The sequence below is a fragment of the Chelonoidis abingdonii genome, chromosome 1, assembly GCF_003597395.2.
Source record: "Chelonoidis abingdonii isolate Lonesome George chromosome 1, CheloAbing_2.0, whole genome shotgun sequence".
Taxonomy (NCBI): domain Eukaryota; kingdom Metazoa; phylum Chordata; order Testudines; family Testudinidae; genus Chelonoidis; species Chelonoidis abingdonii.
In genome coordinates, this window is record NC_133769.1 from 107,401,463 (window position 1) to 107,422,992 (window position 21,530).

General features: G+C 40.4%; 1 protein-coding gene across 2 annotated transcripts in view; it reads left to right on the top strand.

Annotated features, from left to right (window-relative positions):
- The window catches only part of NUP37 (nucleoporin 37), a 31,725-nt gene extending 11,917 nt beyond the window's left edge, over nucleotides 1–19,808 (top strand). The window contains exons 6-10 of one of the 2 annotated variants that reach the window (XM_032781943.2): nucleotides 11,202–11,292; nucleotides 14,843–15,024; nucleotides 17,417–17,467; nucleotides 18,059–18,152; nucleotides 19,441–19,808. In XM_032781943.2, the coding sequence (XP_032637834.1) occupies nucleotides 11,202–11,292; nucleotides 14,843–15,024; nucleotides 17,417–17,467; nucleotides 18,059–18,152; nucleotides 19,441–19,554 (532 nt within the window). In that variant the 3' untranslated portion in view covers nucleotides 19,555–19,808. The remainder of the gene's footprint in view (nucleotides 1–11,201; nucleotides 11,293–14,842; nucleotides 15,025–17,416; nucleotides 17,468–18,058; nucleotides 18,153–19,440) is intronic. The other variant, XM_075068872.1, reaches the window with a different exon arrangement.
- The last annotated feature ends 1,722 nt before the right edge of the window (nucleotides 19,809–21,530 follow it).

Below are 21,530 nucleotides of genomic sequence, written 5' to 3' on the forward strand. Positions count from 1 at the left end.
GAGGGAAGCTATCCCTTCCTAGCAACTCCAATAGGCTTAGGCAAAGAGAGCCAAGCGCCTATCCTACTGTACCAGAGGTTGCCACAGCACTGCACATGTAACAGTCAGAGATACTCTTTCTCTGTCCCCTGCAGTGTGGCAGACATCAGGACTGCTGAGCAGCTGCAGCAGGGAAGGGACAATAGCTGCTCAGAATTCCTGGTGAGCTGCAGAGGAAGTGATGGCAGATTTATGAGGAGATGGTGCCTTTACCTTCTCCCTTGAGTGACAGGGCTGACTCAACACATATGTTTAAAAATCACAGGGGAAGACTCAGGAAACATATTTAATTAAAAATCAAATATGCTTAGAGAGTCAAGGGCCATAGTGACCCCAAAACCACAGGTTGATGCCTCTGCGCTAATGGTTCAGTGATAAATAATGTAGTAGAGTCTCTTCAAGGGTACATGACAAGGAGTGCTGAAATAGAGCATTCTACAAGGGAGAGGAAAGCCAAAGAAAATGGTGACCCTTGAATATTCCAAAGAGATGGGGAAGATGTCAGAACAGAGGTGATTTGTGTAGTTTAAGATGATTGTGTTTTTATAACAGTCACTCTTAAATAGATCAGTAGCCAAATGACACCCAAAATAACCCCTACCCCTGATTTCTCCATTTAAGAATAGGAGTGAGGTTCCTCTTTTGCAGCCAGAAATAAATAAAATTAAAGCTAGATACAATATGTGATGTGTGTACTCGGGGACAGATCATCATTGCTCCAGTAACTTAAACTGAATTACATTGATTTACACCACCTGAGGATTAGGCCTTTAGAACCCATGGTAAAAAGTTCGTTCTCACACGTACGCGCACACACGCGTGCACACACACACCCCTTTACCAAATGTTCAGTGTAACTTATATTGTTAAAATCAGCCATATTGGAAAAGCATTACTCTTTTAAGACACTTGTAGGGTTTATAAACCTAGAATGGGAGTTGTAAACTTAAGCAGGAGGAGCCACAATATTCCGAATTGTATTTTGTTAAACAAGACCATTTAAACTTCTAGGCAATCCTTTTCTAAAGGAATTATTTTTTAAATATCTCATTATTATGCACAATAGCTGGACTTTCTAATTTATCATTTTGGATGAGATTTTGGTCTGTCTTTTAGGGGGAAAAAATGAAGAGAAGTCTTAATAAATACAACTCAAAGGCTCTGAGCTCCTTACCTCTGTGAGTAAGGGAGACATTTCATCCAGTGAGCTACACGATGTTAAATTAATGCCCACTGGGAATTCAGAGGTATTATCTTGGTCACTTGAAAAGTCCTGTATTTTTTTTCAAAACATACAACAAAAGTTTTTTAAAAATGATACTTTGAAGAGATCCTAAGAGCATTCTCTTTTCAATCCATGTCCTTGGTTTCTTCATTAAAGTAGACTAGTACTAGATGTTTCTTCAGCAAAGAGTTGTTTAAATATTTCCATTAAATACAACACATTTAGTGATGAAAGAAAGAACTGTTTAAACTGTAGTAATCCACTTGACACCAAAAGAATAAAAGATAAGCTTTTTTAATGAAAATATAACACTACCGAAATTTGAACTCAATAGCTGTGAAATATAAGACAGTCACTTTATCCATTGTAGACTGTAAAGTCTGGCTAACAGCCATGGGAAGAAGTGGGATGTATTTGGCCACCTGAGAGTTCTCATATTTTTTTCTATTCATGGGATAGAAATGTGGAGAATGATGATAACATTTTCATTTAAAAATTGAATATAGAGCTATGCTCCAAAAATCAAAAGAGTGCAATCCACAGGTCTTACAAAGGCCTTCTAAAAATTAATAAAAATCATATTTAATTTGTTGTATAATTTGCCTCTTCAACAAAAACGTGACAACAGCTATTAGTTGCTCTAGGAATAGAGCATCTGTTGAAATGGTTATGCCATGCAATACTAGAGCAATTAGTACAAGAATACAAAAAGGATAAAGTTTCCAGTGTTTAGGGATATTGCTAGATTTCTCACTGTTAGGTCCTGTATAGATACAAACAGTGCTCTCATTCCAACTTGCCTGTAGTTGATACAGTAATTCTCAATGTACAGCTTTCTGGACTTCATAGAAGTGTCTAGTTTTTTCCTATTTTCCTCTCTACAGCAGTGGATTTAATGCAGTTTTAAAGGCACTGAGTAATATTATTGCTATATCAGAAATATTAATTCTGTGGAGATATAGAAATATTTTATTCACTAAAACTTTTTGCTATAATGCTGTCAGAATATCAGGGATGGGCCTGATCAGTTCTGGGATGAAGACCTCCAGTAAAAGTCTAGATTCTGCTTTGATGATTCATTAGGTGGTACATTCCTTGTGAGTCCAGGTTGAATAAGTCCTGTAGTTCAACGATTCCCAAACTGTAGCACTTGCTAGGAGTCAATGATGTAGGCACCACCATATTTCCAGCTGCAAAATTGGAATGAGAATAAATACACTGATTTTCTATGAAAACAGTTCTAGTAATGGTGTGTGGAGTCATGAACAAAAGGAGAGGTGTCCAGAAGTCCATTTCTGTGTTTAAAATATGGTCTGCACTATTAAAAATGTTGAGAATTTCTGTTCTGATATAGCATTAAAAAGCGATATTCTGCTGGAGGTGCCATCTTTCAGTGAAAATGTCAAAGCTGATCAATCATGGCCATTAAAGATCCTAATCTGCCTACATGCAGTCAACTGTTTTGTTTTTTTTTAACTTCCTCTCCTAAACATCTGTATGTTACAGTTAATTCATTTAATTCCAGAGGTAGCTACATTTCTGTGGTGGATGAAATGATCCCTGAAAATAGTTTGTGTATCAACTTAAAGGGATGATGATGTTTTTTAAAATCTCACTTGTACACATTCTTTTTAACCTAAGATGTAGGTAAATAGCAGATCTTGGAGTTTGCAGGGAGATATTTTTCTGGATTTTTCAGTTTTACTTTGTGCATTTGGCAGCACGGTTTTCGCTGTATAATAATATGTGAAGCAATTTCCCATGTACTTTGGGTGAGTCTTTTTTTCACAGAAGAAGAGAGAAAATCATTTTTATTGAAAATGTAATGGCAAAATCACAACAATTAACAGAGGGCCAGAGAGGCAGGTGTCATACCTGAAACAAATATTAATCATAATTATTATATTAACCAAATTTGAAAAATCATTTCATTTCAGTGGTAAACCATGCAAATTAATGTGGAATATATCAGAACAAAGTAAAAGCAAAGTAATTATGCACAACATTTTTTTTATTGTTATTTTATATCTTCTCAAAGAATATTCAAGTTTGGGCATTGATATACTTCAAACTGAGAGCCACATACTGTTGTTCTAATAAAAAATTAAACTGCACAATTTGATTTTGGATGTCATCTCACTGCTTGATGAGAGTTTCAGTTGGTTTTTCATGCTCTATCAGTGGTTCTCAACCTATTTACTATTGTGGGCTGCATCCAGTACTATCTGTATGACCCTGAGGATGTCACATGGGTTGCAGCTGCATGCTGGTTTGGGCCACAGGTTGAGAACCAAGCTGAAACTCAAGTATGTCAAAGGGTTCTGAATACACTGGTTAGCACCAATTTGCTGGGAAATGATCTGAAAACCTGTTTGAACTCCCCTGGGTAGCATCAGAACTCTTGTCAGCCAATGGCAGGCACTCCTTGTTAGAAGGGCAGCAGTTGGTCAGTAATGCTATCTGTGCCATGTGTTAGGATTGGCTGTCACCATCCAAGGCTGGGTTCAGACACATAAGCTTCCTATTCCAGCACGCACAGCAGCACCCACCTACCCACCCTTATTTTTTATATCATGGCAAAAGTGATGTATATTGCGGGCTCATTCCCCCTTTTTTTGTATGTGTATGGGTGCTGCTTTGTTGCTGCATCTCAGATAATTTCTCACTTCCGTTCATTTTGGACTATTTATGCCTAGGTACAGGCTTTTTCATTGACATGGACTCTAGGAATTTATGTGGGTCACAATCGGGTTCAATCTTTTTTTCTTTTTGTTTCACGTGACCACAAATTTTGCTAATGCATCCTGGCAGCAAAGGTTAGATTAGCTTCTTGAATGGAGATATGTGGGAGAAGAATTGACATCAGGAAGGTGTTTCATTGTTAGAGATTGGATTTGCTGGAATGCCAAAATTTAGTGCAATGTTCAGTGGTTTCCCAGTGCAGTAGCTTCCCCAACACTATGAATCTTGGTAGATTTATTTGACCTTTGAACAGTTGGGTTGCTCAGTATTATAAAAACCAAAATGAAGGAAAGCCAGTGATGGCTCTGGACTGCTGTTTCTTTCCCTTGTCCTTCGCTTTTGTTAAAACCATTGCCAGGACATGTTGTTCCTGGGTGTCATTTTGTTAATTCAATAAACATTTCAGATTCTTGGCCATAGTATGCACAAAATTGCTGCCTGTCCTCATTTGTTCCTGCCTCCTGCAATGTTGAATATCTTTGTCATCACTCTTATTTAGGCTTTATAGCACATATTCAAAATTATTCCTTTTTTTTTCTTGCCAGAATTAAAAAATTAGCAGATTTTTATTATACTCTGTATTATTTTATCCTTACCCTATTTATTCTGGCAGAACATCACCTCCAGTATCTGGAATGCATTGATACCTCTTTTTTTATAATGCTTCCAAAACATTTCTTCTTTAAGGACTGAGACTTTTCAAATCCAAGGCTTGTTGAGCTCATTCACCAAGATAGCTATTATGCATTGTAATGGGTTACAATGGAAAAGGAATTGGAATAAGATTAAAGATTGTGACATAATGAAAATATTTCCTGATTTTTGGATTCCATAGTCTTATATTCTGCCCATTTTTTGTTGTTGTTGTATGCATCCTAATATGTCCCCCAGATGTGATTCTGTTTAGCTTCTATTGCACTGCTGTTTGTGGTCATTATGAAAGTTTAAGCTTGTCTCCTGTGTACAGTATCTGATAATCCTGTAAAAGTAAAAGCAGTTTCTGAAACAAATCTTTGAAACTTAGTTGAATAAGCTTTAATTATGAAGTTATTCAAAAAGAAATATTTCACGTTAATTTTGTCCTATTAATGTAATACTAAGTAACTGGTTGTTGTTTTTTTTAATGAAATGTGAAGAGTTTCCTGTGTGATATTGTTATGATTTATACTGAGGATCATGAAGTGGTAGTGAGAACTTTTATTCTATACTGTAAATTCCTTAAAAATGAAATCACTACATTTAATCTGTTTGAAAACTACCTCATGGACTTTTTTCAAAGGTTACTGGCAGAAACAGAGTTCAGTTTCTCAGTATGATCATCTTTCAAAAACAGTTTATTTAAAAATTTTTAGGGATTTTTTTAGTTCACATTAGGAAGGAAGTACGTTAATATCTAAGGAGCTCAGATAGAATAGCCCCAGCCAATTTGTTTTCTGATGAAAGAAAGCTAGTACTTTAAGGATTGCATCCTTGCAAAAGATTTTCTTCACAGAGTAATGATTGAGCCTTTTTAATCTTAAAATATCTTACTGTATTTGTAGCCATGTCAGTCCCAGGATATTAGAGAGACAAGGTGGGTGAGGGTAATATCTTTTATTGGACCAGCTTCTGTTGGTGAGAGCGACAAGCTTTCAAGCCGCATGGAGCTCATCTTCAGGTCTGGGAAAGATACTCTCAGCATCACAGCTAAATGCAGGATCTGGCCACAGCACTCCTACTGAAGGAATATCTGGACTCATAGAAGCCATCTTCAGACCACTCACCACACAAAGGACCAGCTTCCTCTGGACACAACTAACTTCCTCCACAAACTCCACGAGATTAACAACCTGCCTCAGAACATCGTCCTCGCCACCATAGATGTCAATTCCCTAAACACCAACATCCCTCAAAATAACAGTATAACTGCCTGCCTCAAATATGTACAAGATAATGGACAACCCTCAGATATTCACCCCAAGCTCATTGCCAAACTCATCAATTATATCAAGTATTAGAGGGGTAGCCGTGTTAGTCTGGATCTGTAAAAGCAGCAAAGAATCCTGTGGCACCTTATAGACTAACAGATGTTTTGGAGCATGTCACATGCATCTGACAAAGTGGGTATTCACCCATGAAAGTTCATGCTCCAAAAAGTCTGTTAGTCTATAAGGTGCCACAGGATTCTTTGCATCAATTATATCCTCACCCATAACAATTTTACATTTAACAGCAAACATTTTGTGCAAACCATGGGAACTAGGTTAACTCCTCAATATGCCAACTTCTTCATGGGTCATCTTGAAAAATTTCTGGACAAATGCACCACACAGCCAATGATAAAACTGAGATACATGAATGATATTTCATGGCTTAAACTCCCTCATAGATTTCCAGCACCTGACAACCACATCTTCAACAATAACCACCTCACCATTAAACTCGCTCTGGAACACTCCTACACTAGCATCAGCTTCCTGATCATCACAATCCGCTTCAACAATGGAATCCTACAGACAATCATATACAAGGAACCCACAGATCACCACACCTATCTTCATTGATCCAGTAACCACGCCAAGCACACCAAGAAATCTGTTATCTACTGCCAGGCACTCAGACACCACATAATGTGCAACGAGGGGACCTCTACAAGCTCATCATCAGAAGCAAGCTCCCCCAAGACGCACCAACTCAAAGCAGCACAGACTTTGCCAGAACAACAGATGTAAAACCTGCAGATATATGAACAACATCCTCCACAATACCCCTTTCAAGATCCATGGATCCTACACTATACCTATCACAACATTTGGAATACCTCATCTAGTGCACTAAATGCCCCAATGATAACTATGTGACTGAAACCAGAAAATCACTACACCCTTGCATAAGCTCACACAGGAAAATAAAACAAAAACACCTTATCACCTGTAGGCAAACACTTTTCACAAGCAATCACTCTATATCTGACCTATCAGTCCTCGTCTTCAAAGGAAACCTGCATAATACTTTCAAAAAAACAAACCAAGGAACTTAAATTTCTTAGCTCTGCTAGACACGGACTGAAAAATCACAGACTGAACAGAGATACTGAATTTATGGCTTATTAGAACAGACTGTAACCCATGAATCCTCCCCCCTTTTTTGTCCTATGACTGCAGCGGTGTTAACAGACCTCTCTACCTTGAATGGTTCCTTAGAATATGTGCTAACTGCTTATGCCAGTGGTTTTCAGTGTGTGGTCCATAGACCCCTTAGGGCCTGCAGACTGGCTAAGATTTCCAAAGGGGGCTGCACCTCCATTCAGAAAAAAAGCACAAACAAAAGCCTCTCCCTCTCCAAAATTTGAAAGTATCTTGTCCTCTTATTGGTCCTTTGGGTCCGGTGTCAGCCAGGTTACCTGAGCTTCTTAACCCTTTACAGGTAAAAGGGTTTTGGTGCCTCTGGCCAGGAGGGATTTTATAGTATTGTATACAGGAGCGTTGTTACCCTTCCCTTTATAGTTATGACACCTTGTATTTAGCTGTGACAGTGCATTTCCCAGACCTGAAGAAGAGCTCTATGTAAGCTCAAAAGCTTGTGTCTCTCACCAGCACAAGTTGGTCCAATATAAGATACTACCTCACCCACCTTGTTTCTCTAGGGTAAGATACAAAATCAAAGACAAAATGATTGAGTGCTATAAAAAGACTTGTACAAAAGAGAGGACAAGGTCAGGAACTGTGGAGAAAACAGTAAGGGAGAGCAAAATTTTCCTTCTGCCAGTTTGGTTATGATAACTGATTAACTGACTGCAATCCAATTTGGCCAAAGCTTTGATCTTTACATGTTTGTTACTCTCATTACTGAACCACAGAGAACTAGTAAATGAGTACATAATCAAATACGTATGTAATTGTAAATGGTCATAAATAACCTTGTCCCAATCCTTTTAGTCAAAAGGAACTGTTCTGGTACATGCTGCCTATCTGAGGGTAAATCCTTTCAGACTAAGTGAGATGGCTCTTATTGTTATGCAGAAAAGAAATGGACAGAAGAGATGGCCATATTGTTCTCCCATAGGACTCATGAAAGATAACATGCCTAATCCTACCATTTCAACATAGAATAAACCAGATACAAGCATAGAACTTTGCTGTTTACAGAGTAAAGGAGAGAGCATAAATTTGTCTCCACACCTAATAACCTCATTCACAGCTGGGAAGAAGACACGATAGCATGCTCCCTTAGCCAAAATGATTCACCATCCTCAGTTATATCGTAATTCTCTCCCACACAGTAAATACACATGAAAAGTGTTGATTTGACTTGGAATATCTACAAGGCACAATATCTGGCAGTGGAAGAAAGTACTGTACATTTCTAAATTACCTAGTCAAGCAAATATTCCATTTTTTAAAAACACTTGTTAGTTATTTAAATAAAGACACTGATCCCTCAGGATTGGAAACCCTATGATTTCTACAGGGAAAACAAATATTTGATCTGCTGTGGTTTGGCATAGGAAGCTAAGATTGTTCACTAAATGTGTTTACTTTACTTCATATCTATTTTGTCTAGACTTGTGATGTATTATTTGAGAGTGTGTTGAAATCTCTTACATTTAAAACGTTAAGCACACTGGAAGTCAGTGAAAGTTCCCCTAGAATGAACAATAGAAGTGTGTAACTACTCAACTCTAAAGACTATACAGGGCATTTTATTTAAAACTTTATGAACTGCCATATTTCTATAGACTTATGCATATGTAAAGAATATACATATCCACACAGTACGAACTTACTGTTTTAATGAGTATAGTTTACAATGTGATGTCACATTATAATCGAACTATTTATTTTGAAGAAAAAGAGTTTTTGCTGGGGCAGGAGCTTTAGATATCACCCTATATTGTGAAAGCATCATCCATGTTTCATATACAGTAGAACCTCAGAGTTACGAACACCTTGGGAATGGAGGTTATTCATACCTCTGAAAAGTTTGTAATTCTGTACAAAATGTTATGATTCTTTCAAAAGTTTACAACTGAACATTGACTTAATACAGCTTTAAAACTTTAATATGCAGAAGACAAATGCTGCTTTCCCTTTATTTTTTTAGTAGTTTATGTTTAACAGAGTAATGTACTGTATTTGCTTTTGGGAGGGGATGGAGTGTATCTGCTGCTGCCTGATTGCATACTTTTGGTTTCAAATGAGGTGTGCGGTTGACTGATCAGTTCCTAACTGCTGTTCTTAACTCTGAGGTTCTACTGCAGGGCTCGGCGACATATAGCACGCATGCCAAAGACTGCACGCGAGTCGATTTGCTGCCTGCCGGGGTCCTGGCTGCTGGCTCTGCTCAGCCCGCTGCCGAACCCAGGCTGGCAGTGGGCTGGGCAAGGCTGGCAGCTGGGACCCCAGCAGGCAGCAGCATGCCATTAAAAATCCTGCCCAGCCCAGCCTGCTCTTCTCTGCCCACCCCTCAGTGCTCTCTGCTGCAGGGGCAGGGGGGCAGAAGTTTGGTCTTGCTGGCTGCTGCTGCACGGCAGTCTCTACCAGCAGCCAAGCTCCCTCCTTCCCCACCTCCCCCTAGAATGCTGGGTTCCTGCCCCTTTTCCTCTCCCTCCCTGCTGTGGAACAGCTGATGGCCCTAGAGAGGGAGGGGCAGAAGCGGAACCACAGCCACAGCGTGCTTGCTCCGGAGAAGAGGCGGGGACAGGGCCTTGAGGAAGGAGGGTGAAATAAGGGTATATCCCTTCCAGCCCCCTGCCATGAGCCGCTCAGGGCAGGGAGCTCTGAGCATCCCCACAACTACAGCCCATGCCACTAGTCCCCTGCCCTGACTCCTGAACCCCCCACACACACCCAGTCCTCTGCCCTGAGTCCTGCACCCTCCACACCTCCCAGCCCCCTGCCCTGACCCCTGCAACCCCCCAAGACTCCAACCCTGACTCCTGCACCCCCTCACACACCCCCAGCCCTCTGCCCTGATTCCTGCACCCCCCCCACACACATCTAGCCCCCCACACTCCATGCCCTGACTCTTGCACCTCCCACATCCCCATCCCTACCCTAAGCACCAAACGGAAGCTCCTGCAACCCACCCTCCATTCCCACCTGCACCCCTCACACTAAATGGGAGCTGCCCAGGTAAGCACTCCACAACCAAACCTCCTGCCGCAACACTGAGCCTCCTCCCTCATTCTGTCTCCTGGCCAGATCCTACACCCCAACCCTCAGCCCTGTGCTCAGAGCACTCCCACCCTCAGCTCAGTGCAGAGAGAGAGAAAGAGGAAAAGAATGGGCTAAAACCAGGGAGAAGGTAGGTACCCACTCTATGTGAGCAGGGCTGGGACCCCAGACCAGCAGTGGGCTGAGCAGGGCTGGCAGCAGCCGGCGGATGCAGCCCCAGATCGGCAGCGGGCTGAGCCGCTCAGCCCACTGCCGGTCTGGGGTCCCGGCTGCTGGTCCCGCTCAGCCTACTGCTGGTCTGGGGTTCTGGCTTCCGGCACCTTGCCAGCTGGGATACTGTCTGCAGGCCCCACTCAGCCCACTGCTGGCCTAGGTGAATGGCCAGCAGCAGGCTGAGCAGGCCAGCGGCGGAAGATTGGCATTTCAATTTAATTTTAAACATTTTGAAAACCTTGTTTACTTTGCATATCACAATAGTTTAGTTATATAATATATAGACTTCTAAAAAATGTTAAAATTTATTACTGCACGCGAAACCTTAAATTAAAGTGAATAAATGTAGACACGGTACACCACTTCTGATAGGTTGCCAACCCCTGTTCTACTGTATAGCACTATAGGGTTATTGTACGGAGTAGCTCCCACATTATGGTTCAGGGTGGGTGAGGGTCAAGTGGGCCATTGATGATAACACTTCTTTGTTTCCATCCCCAAGTTAATTATGGAGGGAGAATGCTTGAATGTAGGAAGAGAAAATAATAACGTACTACCTTTGTGTTGCCTAAAAAATTCATTTTGACATTTGGATCTCACCCATTGAAGTACTCAGCACTCACAACTCCCTTCAACTTGAGTGAGATTTGTAGGTGTTTAACACCCCTCTGTATCAGGCCTTCTGTTAGATATCTTTGTGTTCAAAAGATGGAGTATAGATACCAGATCTCATCTGGTTCTGGCCACCTCTCTTATCAGCAGGCTAAGGCTGGAAATTAATGTTCTTACAAACAGCAGTAAATACTTTTTTTTTTTTTTTTAATTAGGGTTTGGGACTTGGAAGGAAATCAAAAGGCTTATTTTGTTCTACGTTCCCCTGGAATGAGTGTGTGCTGGCATCCTGAGGAGGCTTTTAAGGTTGTACTTTGCAGCTTATTTTTCTTAAACCAGTATGTAAATGTGTGTTGCTTTTCTAAACTTTAAAATTTTGAAGCTATAGTATGACTGGAGTTCGCTGTAGAAGCACATTCTGTATTATTCTTCATTATAAGCAGATTCTATAATTTGACTGGTTCTTCTTCAAGTAGTGTCCCTTTGGGTGCTCCACTGTAAGTGTGTCTGTGTCCCTGCGATGCTGATTGGAGAACTTTGATAGCAGTCTCCATCTGGACCAGTGGAAGCTTCCTAACAGTTGGGGGCCACCGACATACAAACTGTGGCCCTGCCCCCTCATGCCACCTCTTCTCTCCAAGACTCTGCCCTTGCACTTCCCGTTTTCCCTGAGGCTCCATCCCATGCTCACTCTTCTCCACGCCGCTGCCCTCCACCCCCACCCCCCACTTGCCCTTACAACTGGTAAAAAGGGATGGGGCCATGGCCCCCAGCCCTCTCTGTTCCAGTACCTCTGGTGTCCATGCAGCCCACTCATGCACCCCTCCCTGCCTACCACGAGGCTAGCTAGTGTGCACAGGCGATCCCTCCTCAGTTTCTTCTCAACAGCTCCTGACTAGAGGTAGAGCTATAGTTGTCCGTTCCTGGATTGTTAACTCACTTGGAATTGCTAATTGTAGCTTCTTTTAAAGCTTCTTTTTCTTTATTCACTTTATTTACATTTTATTTTGGCCATTGCCTTTAACAAAAAAAAAAAAAAGAAAGAAAAGAAGACTTTGTCTTCTGCTAACTGCTGTTGGGAGATCCCTACTGGACAAGAGTATGCCCAGCTTCCCAGGCTTCAAAAATTGCCTCAGTTGTAAGGAATCTATCCCAGTGACTGACAGACACTCGCAGTGCGTTCATTGCTTGGGAAACACATTCCACAGAAGTGTGGCTTGTGTCAACAACTGAAGCCCAGATTCAGGAAAGACAGAGACCTGAGGCTCAAACTCCTACTCATGGAGTCAGCCCTTCAACCTCTGGAGTCCCAGCAGGAGCCCTTACTGCAGTCCTCTACTTCGAAGAGAGGTGAGCCCAGGAAGATGACTGCGAGCTACTCATGTAAAGCCTCTAAGAAAAGGGCATAATCTAGTGATACTTTCTGTAGCGGTTGTCCCTTTTGTGATAGCATAGATAAATAGCCTGGAATTTTAATTAATTTTGATTTCTCAGCATACCTTCCACGTTCTCTTCCACATTTGGGAAGAGGTTCAGATCTCCTATCTGAGGTCTCTCTTTAATGGAGCATAAAATCCACCAAGTGGCTGTCACAGCATTCCATTCTCCATTGGAAGGTTTCTAAGTATTTGCTCATGTTGCAACTTCCAGATTCATCATTCTCAAATGTTAGAGAGAGAATGCCAACTTGGGATTTGAACTTAGTTCTTAATTCTCTTATGAAACTTCCGTTTCAGCCACTAGCTACTTGTTTGCTTTTAAAACTTTCCATGGAAACCATCTTTCTAGTGGCAGTTACCTCTGCTCAAAGAGTGTGTGAATTAGGGACTTTGATGGCTGACATGCCTTATACTGTCTTTGAGGTAAAGGTATAGACCACATCAGTGCATCCTACCAAAGTTGTTTGACTTCCATATCAGTTAGATTGTTCATCAGCCAGTTTTCCACCTTAAACCCCATCAGAATAAGGAGGATGTTGCCCTTTGTTCTCTTGACATTAGTAGAGTGCTAGAGTATATTGGATGGTACTAAATCTTTTAGAGTCTCTCTGAGACTAACTGTGTCTGTCAAAGACCTAGCAGAATGCCAGTGTCCACCCAGAGATTTTCTGGTGAGTTTCCGGCTGCATCCTCTCCTGTCACGGAGCTGCTAATGTGCTGTGCCCATCTAAGGTCATAGCTCCCTCTATCAGATCTCAGTCTACATCTGTTCCCCTATTAAAAGATGTTCCTGTAGTGGAAAGCTGCTACATGAGTCTTCGTTCACACCGTCTTGAGACACTATGCCTTAGCGCATGCCTGTAGACCAGATACTGCCTTCAGTTTTGTAATCAGTTCTAGGCCAGATTCTGAAGTTCCCACCTCCTTTGGAGGGTACTGCTTGAGAGTCACCTGAAGTGGAGCACCCATAGGGGCTGTACTGAAAGAAGGAAAGATTACCTACCCTTGTGCACTAAATGGAGTTCTTTGAGATGTGTCCCCCCTATGGATGCTCTACTACCTGCCCTTCCTTCCCCTTTGCTTCAGAGTCTTATCTTGATGGGGCTTTTGCAATAGAGAAGGAACTGTGTGCAGGTCATCCACCACAGCCCTGTAATCCCTTGGCATGGGGCATAAGGGTTGCTAGAACACATGTGTGAACCAGACAAGCACTACTGTTGAAAATCTTCACTCAAAGATGCATGCGCACCTCAACTGGAACAGCCACAGAGGGGTACATCTTGAAGAACTCCAGTTGCTGTACAAGGTAAGTAACCTCTGCATTCTGAGCTCTGATAACATTTCTCTTATTTTCAGCGTTGGTTCCCACACAGAATGACTTTAGTATTCCCTGATCATTATGAAGCAGATCACAGCTTATAATTCAAATCATTGTATTATTATTGGTGTTATTTATAGGGCAGTTGATTAATTGCAGGTAACTCATGTGATTAACTCAAAAAAATTAATTGCGATTAAAACATTTACTGTGTTTCATTGCATTGTTAACTAATAGAATACCAACTGAAATGTTATTAAATATTTTTGGATGGTTTTCTACATTTTCAAATATATTAATTTTAATTACAACACAGAATACAAAATGTACAGTGCTCACTTTATATGATTTTTATTACAAATATTTGTACTGTAAAATTATAAAAAAACTATTTTTCAATTTACTTCATACAAGTACTGTAGTGCAATCTCTTTACCTTGAAAGTGGAACTTACAAATTTAGATTTTTGTTTTTGTTACATAAATGCACTTAAAAACAAAAGAATGTAAAACTTTAAAGTCCATTCAGTCCTACTTCTTGTTCAGCCAATCACTGAGACAAGCAAGTTTGTTATATTTACGGGAGATAATGCTGCCCACTTCTTATTTACAATGTCACCTGAAAGTGAGAACAGGCGTTCACATGTTATTTTTGTAGCTGTCATTGCAAGATATTTACATGCCAGATATGCTAAACATTTGTATGCCCCTTCATGCTTCAGCCACCATTCCACATGATTAAACCGTTGCTGTGCATACATGGAAAAGCCTATAGTGCATCATGTGTAGCATGTGAATTAATAGATGTCAGTTATTTATATTAACTGACATTTATATTTTCTCCAATACCCACCCATCTCATAAAAAATTAAATACCAGTGGCTGGGTTATCATTTTGTTTTTATTGTCGCCAGAATGTTAACATACATGACCACTTTGACCCCAAAAAGCTGGGTGTCACACCTTCCATTCCTGTTAATGCTTTGTTGCAGGAGCACTTGGTTTGCTGTGCAGTAATAAAGATTTAAATTATGGCCAAAATTACAAAAAATTCCGTTTCCAAATTTTGAGTAAAATCCCTGTGTTGCTTTCTTTTGCAGTTGATGGTAGCAGAGAAGAATGGAACAATACGATTTTACGATCTCATTACCCAGCAGGCCATTCTGTCTCTCCAGTCTGAACAAATGCTATTGATGTCCGCACATTGGTGTTTAAGAAACACCCTTAAAATTGGAGCAGTTGCTGGAAATGATTGGTTAATCTGGGATATTACTCGCTCCAGGTATCATTGTCAAACTGGGGAAGACTTCCCCATGCCATCTCTTCCATTTGCATGAGTAGGGATGATATTTTTGATGTTTTACATAGCTAAGTAGAACTTCATTATAGTTATAGCCAGTGCTTAAGGCCCCAGTTTGACGAAGCTTTTAAGCACATGCTTAGATGCTTTGCTAAATGGAAATGAACTGGGGCTTTAGTATGTAGCATTTCTATAATAAACCACTCCCGCTCTCTTCTCCAGGGAATTTGTGACTTTATTGTTATCATTTGCAAACAAATTCTTATAATGATTTCTTTTTAAATAGTGTGTAATGCATTATTTGTTACTTCAGCTAAATTGCTGTTACAATTGAAATGTTGGTGGAATTGAATTTAGACTAGTGTCTTTTGATGAGTTGAGGGAGAAAGTAGGGGTTTAGAAAGAATTACGAGAGTTTACTAAGGATTTCCGTTCCCCCCACACACACTTCTTTTCCCTCCCTCTTCACCGATATGTTTTCCCTTTCTTTCCTTCCTCTTCCCAGCAGAGACTCAGCATCTGGCCTGCCCATGCTTTCAGCTGAGTAAGGTGTGACCTAACTGGGCCTGTCTGATCTCAAGAATGATATAAGCCTCCCCTCCCCAGCCATCTAGTCCATTCACGTTACGCTATTTTTTAAACATATATTTTACTGTAAGTATTGGGATTGTACGGCTTCTGGTGATTGTACCAAAAACAATTCTTTTACACAATTAAAATTCTGAAAATAGAGAATAAATGGAAAACATATATGTTTTTAAGATTTAGAAGATGACAATTCCTTTTGAACTTTTATTTGAAAATTGAACTTTAGGGGCCAAATCATGCCTTCCTCATTCAGGATGATGAGCGTTTACTTCGGTAAGCATGTTCATTGACGTCAGTGAGACTACGTGTGCAAGTAAGGCCCTGATCAGTTAAATGGGACTACTTACAGGTCATGAAGTTGAATCTATGAATTCGTCTTTGCAGAATCAGGGCCCAAGCTGTTAAGGTTCAGGAGTGTGCTGTGCCTTTGACCTCTCCAGTGGCACCTCTTTAAAGTGATAGGCCTACACCTACACTTTTAGAGTAGAACACCACAATTTGCCCCACTTTTAAACTCAGTCACCAGTCTTGTTCATCCATTACATTATCTCACCGGAACCAGTTGGCTTTGGCCTCTGTTATCAACTTCTTTCCAGGAGCTGTAACCAGCTGGTAAACAAGTCCTTCAAAACAAAGTATTATTTGTTAATCCATAGACTATGACAAGCAGAGAGAAAAGGGTTAAATCAACAAATGCCTAAGCATGTATTGCCTTGCATAAATATAACATTTGCTTCACACAAGTTGGTAGGCCTTGGGTTCTCCACCTCCTGCCCATTCTCCTGGGTACCATGTTACAGTCTTCTTTTCTTCAGATCCTCAGTCTCCCCCGAGACTCAGCTTTTAGACAAAGAACTTGAAAGCAGTTAAGAGCTCTCATTTTAGTTTCTGTGGTCTCCTTAGATTCAATTGATTTTTTTTGTTTTTAAACAGACATTAGATTTTCTTCCCCTCGTAGTATCACTTCAGGGCATAATTACAGCCCTTCGAGGGATGTGAGCATTCTTTCACCCCCTTTAATCAATCTTTTCCACTCCACCTTTTATCAAACTGCCCTCTACTAACACAACCAACTACTCCATGAAGCCATCTTGGTGTATGGTGGAGGAGGGAAATAATCTGCCTAAAGGGGAGCGTGCAGAAATGGTGACACTGAGGCAGAATTAAGGTTGTAGTGCATGGTCTGTTGCACATGGTAATTGTGGTAATGGGGTGTGCTTGTATGTGGAGGGATAGGGGATGTGTATTATTAGGTGGGTTAACTTTTCAATTCCTTGTTTTTCTAGTTTTATATCAGGCATAATGTACATACAGCAATCCAAACTGCTTCACAGCATGTTTTTTTGTATATTAATCATATTGAGGCCTCTTCTAGAGTATAGGCACTAATATGTCTTGAACAGAGAATGGGAAATATCTTTTAGTTTCTGTGACAAACTACAACCACCATTCACAAGACAAATTCTGTAAAGCCTGAAGAAAATTGTTAAAAACTAAAAAGTTATTTTTGAGAGCTATTGCAGCTTTCATCTTTTTCCCCCTCCCTCTCCTCCAGCTGTACTACTTTAACCTGTCAAAACTCACATGTGGAAAACAATACGAGACATGGCATGATTGTCAAAAGAATTTTTGTCTGTCAGTAGATGTTTTCCCACCTCACAACTTGAACCTGCTACTCTTTTAAATGATCTGTACTTTTTGTCCTTGTGATATGAAGTGAAATGTATCATTTCCTATAGTTTGTGGAATAGATGCTTACTCAAAATGTCTTCTTTTTTTTTTATAGTTATCCACAAGATAAGAGACCTGTCCATGTGGATCGAGCCAGATTATTCAGGTATAGTTTGGAAGAGGAGGGTTATAGTAAATTAATTTGAAGAAAAATTATATTAATAGCTTGTTTAATTTTAAAAATCTCATTTTAGTAAGTGTTGTTTATTGTTTCCAGTAATGCCTACAGTATGTTGCATCTTGTAGTACAGCAATTTACAAAGTGAAAGAATTTAACAGTTTGTATGTTGCTAATCAGTGGGGCTCTACACAAGTGCAGAGGTCTGCCTGCGTGTACGCAGCTGTGGGATTGGGGTCCCAATTCCTTCTAGCGTTCGTGTCTTCTTTCCATCAATAGACTGTTAGCTTTTAGATAGCTCCATCCCACAAGATTCTAATCTCAATGGGAATTGAGAGTGATTGGGACTTGACAGGATAGGGTCCTTAATGTATAACACATTAATTCATTTTTAATTCATGTAGATAGGACTGAATGGGGTGTGTCTTAAATATAAAGTATCTCGGTGCATGTATTTCACAGGCTGCAGCAGAATTTAGGGTGGCTTTACGCAATATTTACCTGCAGACAAAAAATCAGGTTTGCGTATGCTCATGATGGTATAACACGTGTTTACAAGCACCTTGGATTTATTCATAGGTGGTCCAGAGTGAATGAAAACTTGTTTGCAACCACTGGCTATCCAGGAAAGATGACTTCCCAGCTTCTAGTTCATCATTTAGGACACCCTCAGGTAAAATTATACAATTCTATGTTTTGTTTTGTATCAATCCATTCTCTTTAAATCCATGTATAAACATCTATACCTTTAAAAGTTCATGAAGATCATATAGAAACGGTTACTACTTCATCTTTTTCCGTGCCAAAAGTTATCAGAGGAAAATCTTAGAATACTCTCGACTCTGGATTTAGCACTTTTTCTCCTACTCTTTTTAGCTATAATAAGGCCAAATCAGAAGGTTCTGATACTTTATTATGTTTAAAATAAGCTTATTTACAATTCTCGTTGTTCTGAAAATACGTACAAATAAAATGTATGTAAGGTACAAGGAGGGACTTTCTTTTATATCTTTTAATTACCATGGAATTCTCCACTCCAAGTAATACTGACAGAATCATCATTAGTGGTATTAATGGCTCAAAAACAAATTGGACAATCATAGTTTACAAATGCAATCAGATGATTAACTGTGGTGGCTTTTTTGTCACATCTGTATTATTGAACTGATTACCAAGTTGAGGCTGGAGAAATACTATCCCAGAGTATGATATTGGGTAGGATGGCCTTTGAAGCACTAAGCAAGGATCGTCAGTCAAATCAAGTGGACATATGCCACACTCTGTTTTTTGTACAATTGCAAGAGGAATGAGAATCTGTTGATCTTTGTTCTTTCCATCATTTGTCTCTGTTTTTTCACATGCAAGCATTAAGACTGTTCAGAATCTTAGAAAATATTAATTGTATCTGCTTTATTAAGGCAACTTAAATCATACCACTTTTGAGTTTTATTTGCATTCTGCAAGGTACAAACTAAATAACCTATAAGATATCCTACAGTATTTTATAATTCAAATGTATTCCAATTCTCTAATAGAACAGAGGAAAGGAGGTTTTATATTAGGCAGATTTTCATTGTCTTGGGCACAAAAAGCATACTATTTCCAAGCATACTAATTGTAACCTTAAATAACAGCAGCTTTTACTAAAATCATCTGGGGTGTGGAGACAGCCTTTGTAGATACTCTGCAAAGATTCAATTCTATCACTTGTAGAACATTTTGCAGTATTGTATTTTAACAATATGCGTACAATAGCTGACAGAAATATAATAGTAGGCAGTGAGATTTTTAACTTAAATACTCTTTTTTTTTTTCTTTAAGGAATGATGTGGGGTTTTTTGCAAAAGTCTCACATTTTAGTTGTCTATTGAACTTGTGATTGCATATTTAGCTCTGGTTTAGTAAATATCTGTATGATATGTTGAAAAAAGTCTTTACTTTTTTATTATTTTTATTTTTAGCCCATTCTTATTGGCTCTGCAGCCGTAGGATCTGGTTTGACCTGGCATAGGACTCTTCCATTATGTGCAGTTGGCGGAGATCATAAACTTTTCTTTTGGGTAACAGAAATGTAAAATAAATGTGTGCTCTGATTTATTAAATTCTCAAATATTGTCCCTTTTTGTAGTAAGAAGTGAAGAAATCTAGTCATTCTTGTATATTAATATTTATTGGAACAAGAATAAAATAACCAAAACACACAAAACTAAACTTAAATCCCTTTTGCTTGTTTTTAGATGACAATTATAACAAGATTTGTTAAGGCAGATACTATGTTTCAGATAGTGGTGTGACTTTCATAATAAAACATAAGTACCTTTTTTCACAATATTTGTTGATGAGATGTTTTTTAAACAACCTTCTTTAGACCAGTGGTTTTCAAACTTTTTTTCTGGGGACCTAGTTAAAGAAAATTGTTGATGCCCACGACTCAATGGGGATGAGGGGTTTGGGGTGTGGGAAAGAGCTCTGGGCTGGGGCAGGGGGTTAGGGTGTGGGGCGGGTCAGGACGCTGGGTTGGGGGTGCAGGCTCTGGGGTAGGGCCAGGGATGAGGGGCTTAGGGTGCAGGAAGGGGTTCTGGGTTTGGTGGGAGGTTGGGGCAGGGGGTTGGGGTGCGGGAGGGGGTCAGGGTTCTGGGCTGAGGCTGGGGGGTTTGGGGTGCAGGAGGGGCTCCAGGTTTGTTGGGGGGCTCAGGGCTAGGTCAGGGGATTGGGGCACAGGCACAGACTTACCTCCGGCAGTTCAGTGGCACAGCCGGGGTGGACTGCACTGTGCCACAGAAGCAGCCAGCAACAGGTCTGGCTCCTAGGCAGAAGCACGCAAGCACTGCCCCCTTCCTCTTCCACCTCTTCCCCCCGTTCCCTTTGACCGGTTCCTGGCCAACGGGAGTGTGGAGCCAGTGCTCGGGGCGGGGCAGTGTATGGAGCTCCGTGGCCCCCCTTCCTAGAAGCCGGACCGCTGCTGGCCACTTCCAGGGCACAGCGCGGTGTGGAAATAGGTAGGCACTAGCCTGCCTTAGCTGGGCAGCACCACCTGTGACATTATTGACGTGCACTGTGACCATATAGATCATTGTTGCAACCAAGGTCCTATAGTTGCACAAAACTTGTACAAAGGAGGTCAAGTAAGGTGTCTATGGAAAGGTTTTGATTTGCTGTTGATGATTATGCTGTCTGTATGTGTGTATCATTTTTTATTTGAAGTTACAAATTTTGGCTATGTGTTTGATTCTAAGTAGCATCAGTGAAGCATTTGGTCAGCTTCTTGAGAAGGGACTATTCTGAGTAAGTGCCCAATCAAGAAACACTTAACTGACAGTGGACTTTGAGAGATGTCAATCCACATCTGAGCTTTCCTGGGAACATTCAAACTAACATGTAAACAACGGCTTCGGCCTGCAAAAAACTGAATCATTCATGGACATGTGACTTACCCAGGTGGCTACAAATTCCATCTTGTTGCTGTGATTTTTCACAGAAGAAGAAAGGGGTTTCCACTCACCAGAGAGAATATAAAAGGCCCTGGAAGCCCCTCAATTTTGTCTTCAACTGGCTCAAAAGATGGCCTCTGCACCCCAAAGAGATGACTGAAACGAAATGAATAAAGGACAGTAACTACGGGGTATGAGTGATTGCTGGACCCAGGCGATAAACTATAATGTTGGTCTGAAAAGGATTGGGCCCAGACTAGGAAGGCGTCCAGTCTGAGAAAGAAGCTTATTGGAGCATCTCAGAGGGTGAGATTTACCTGTATTCAGTTTGTCAATGTGTTAGGCTTAGACTTGTGTGTTTTTGTTTGATTTTGCTTGGTAACTTCCTTCGTTCTGTCAGCTATTACTTGGAACCACTTAAATCCTACTTTATATACTTAATAAAATCATGTTTGCATATTAATTAACCCAGAGTAAGTAATTAATATTGAGGGAGCAAACAGCTGTGCGTATCTCTCTGTCGGTGTTATAGAGGACAAACAATATGAGCTTACCCTGTATAAGCTTTATACAGAGTAAAATGGGTTCGGTTGGGGTTTAGGCTCCCAGAAAGACTGAAT